The 2,587-nt window shown below is 49.1% G+C and overlaps 1 protein-coding gene across 1 annotated transcript; it reads right to left on the reverse strand.

Annotated features, from left to right (window-relative positions):
- LOC124117611 (uncharacterized protein F54H12.2-like) lies at positions 1–1,329 on the reverse strand. Its single transcript, XM_048383093.1, has one exon. It carries the CDS (start codon positions 1,327–1,329, stop codon positions 1–3), a length of 1,329 nt encoding a protein of 442 aa, XP_048239050.1.
- Between the last annotated feature and the right edge of the window lie 1,258 nt (positions 1,330–2,587).

Consider the following 2,587-nt stretch of genomic DNA (forward strand, 5'->3'; position numbering starts at 1 on the left):
TTATACCATCATCGCATTCCGGAAACGATCTATTTCCAGAACATTTTCGTATTCCTCATAGCAGATGAGGGTGACTGGGTCCTCGAGAGCTTGTCCAAACTGGATTTCCAAACCCAACTTGCCAGTGTGTCGAGGGTAGTTGATGCCTTCATCAGCGCCAAGGTCTGGTGTGAGATCCACCACCCACAAGGTGTAACCTTGAGTAAAGGCCTTGGGAGTCAGTTCGCAGGTCTCAGGTCGCCATAGCTGTCCCGTGTTTCGGAACAGATTCATGTAGACTTGTTTCAAATGGGCACTGTTGTTGCTGAAGTCGCTTTTCATTTCCGTGCCATGGACTTCCTGACCGTTGACTTTGAGCTTCATCATGGTGACATGATTGTGTTTGAAGTTGTACGGGTTCTTCTCTTTGCTTCCTACGTAGGCACTATTGTCCACCAGTCCCAGGACCACGCGTTTTGGTAATTGGCCACCGATGAGGTGATCCTTGTGAAAGTCCCTACCGCCTCTCGGGATGTCATGGGCAGTCACATGCACACGTGAAAGGGGATACTTGGCAGTCACCCCAGCGTTCAGACTGGACACGTGTGTTTCTCGGACAGCAGAATCGATGTTGAGCTGACGGACATAGAATTCGGCTTTGGTCAGCGCTAGTTTGTACACACCATCAGCAGCACACATGAAGAAGAACTCATCGGGACTTCGTAGCAATTCCAGTTTCATAGGGACACCATCCAGCAGATAACGGTCTTGAAGAAACAGATCACAGTGTAGACGGCCTGTAAGTTCCACTTCTTTGGTGGGTACGATAAGATCGCGGCGCGTTCTGACACCTGTGTTTCTTGTGTTCGCATCTGCATCAGGATTGAAGACGTCCATTTTACCAGCATCGTCGGTGAACCATCCAGGACATCGAAGGTGAGATGTTTTGGCTCCTGTACCATAACTCAGAAGGGTTTCCAAGTAGGCTCTGTAAGGGTAAGTGCCCATGGAGGGTGTGATCTCCAACTGATTGTGTCCCACTTGCAGCCGCACTTCGCGAAACAGGGAATGCATCACATTGTTGACTGTCGATACAGGGTTATCCGCTAGAACGGTATCCGTGCCATCATCTTTCGTCACACGTAGACATACTCTCAGGTAGCACTGTTTCAAATCAATGTAAGCGTTCACGGGATTGGAAATGTTAAACTGGAGTGGTCCTGCTACAGAGGGTGGTGCCAAGGGACTATAGCGAATCCACTGACCCTCTTGCACAGAGGTGGACACAGGGGGTACAGTAAAGAGATCCAACTGGGCCTTTGAACATTCGCAAGCATCTCGGCGCATCATGATGATGGATGTTTCACCCTTTTCTCTGCCTTGAAGGACGTCTGGTCAGGTTGAAAGTCTGATGAGGACTGACCTTTAAACCGTTTTTCTTTTCCTTTTACGCTGTTTCTGGTGGGTGGTGGTGGTGGTGGTTGGGACGACTTTACGGCTTTTAGGGGGTCTCGGCTCCTCACGTTCCTCCAAGACATCCATCAAAGCTGCTGTGCCGCGATGTTTAAGGATTTAAGGAAAGGCAACGCCATCTTCAAGATACCTCCAAGACCACTGCCGCGTTGATGATAACGTCCTTTGTATACTTTGATACCACTCCCACGCTGGCCGAACTGTCCTCGATTCATCTGGTGTGCCAATGCGTGTCCCAACATGTTGCTTTCTGCGTTAGTAGCGGCGTCTGAAGTGAAGTGTCACGATGGCTTTCCCCATTTGAAATGGCACGGGTCGCCCTGTGTCGTCCATGATATAGAGTTTAATACCGTCAAAGGAACCATGACGCAACCCAAGGTAGTGAATGTGCTGAGGGCTTTTAATCACCACACTGTCTTGCATCATCTTCTTTGACACAGGCACGTAGATCAGCAAGGGAGCCATCGTATTGCCCACAATTTGATCTTCGACCAGGTTGGTGTAAATGTACACAGTATCAAATCCTGACAGACGATGTGCTTTTGTGTCACCTGTGATTTCCACATAGCCACCGGCCATGGGAGTAGCCCCCACTTGCCAATTGGCCAAGGCAGTCATGGGAACGGGCGTCTCTGTGTAGGTTTTATAGTCCTCCTCACCGAGGAGCGGTAGTTGAACAAATCTGAGCATTCTCGAGAGTGGACTTGGCATGATCACTTCCGTGGAATAGAGTGGTCCACCAGTATTTCCCATGAGAGGATGATTGATTGCTACTTCTTGAGGGGCTTGGAATCGCACCTTTCCATCTTCAAGCATGTCAAATCGAAGACTATCTGCGGGATACTTGACATCAATGACAAACCGTCTCCCATCACTTTGGACGCTGTCTGAGGGCTGTTCTTTCAAGACATCCGTAATATGTTCCTGAATCAAACGGTTGAGGGTTTTCACCAAATCTTCAGATGAATAGACGCCTTTCTCGATAGGAATCTTCTTGCTTTCATAATGGACGACACCATACTGTGGGTGTGGTATAGGGCTCCCCGCGCTTTCATACACAAGGGTGTCTTTTTTCAGTTTGAGGTTCAGCGCAAACCAGTCAAAGGGTGGAGCGACGTTGTACCATGTCATCGGA

The sequence above is a fragment of the Haliotis rufescens genome, unplaced genomic scaffold (genome assembly GCF_023055435.1).
Source record: "Haliotis rufescens isolate VD_foot unplaced genomic scaffold, xgHalRufe1.0.p SCAF_44, whole genome shotgun sequence".
NCBI classification, from domain to species: domain Eukaryota; kingdom Metazoa; phylum Mollusca; class Gastropoda; order Lepetellida; family Haliotidae; genus Haliotis; species Haliotis rufescens.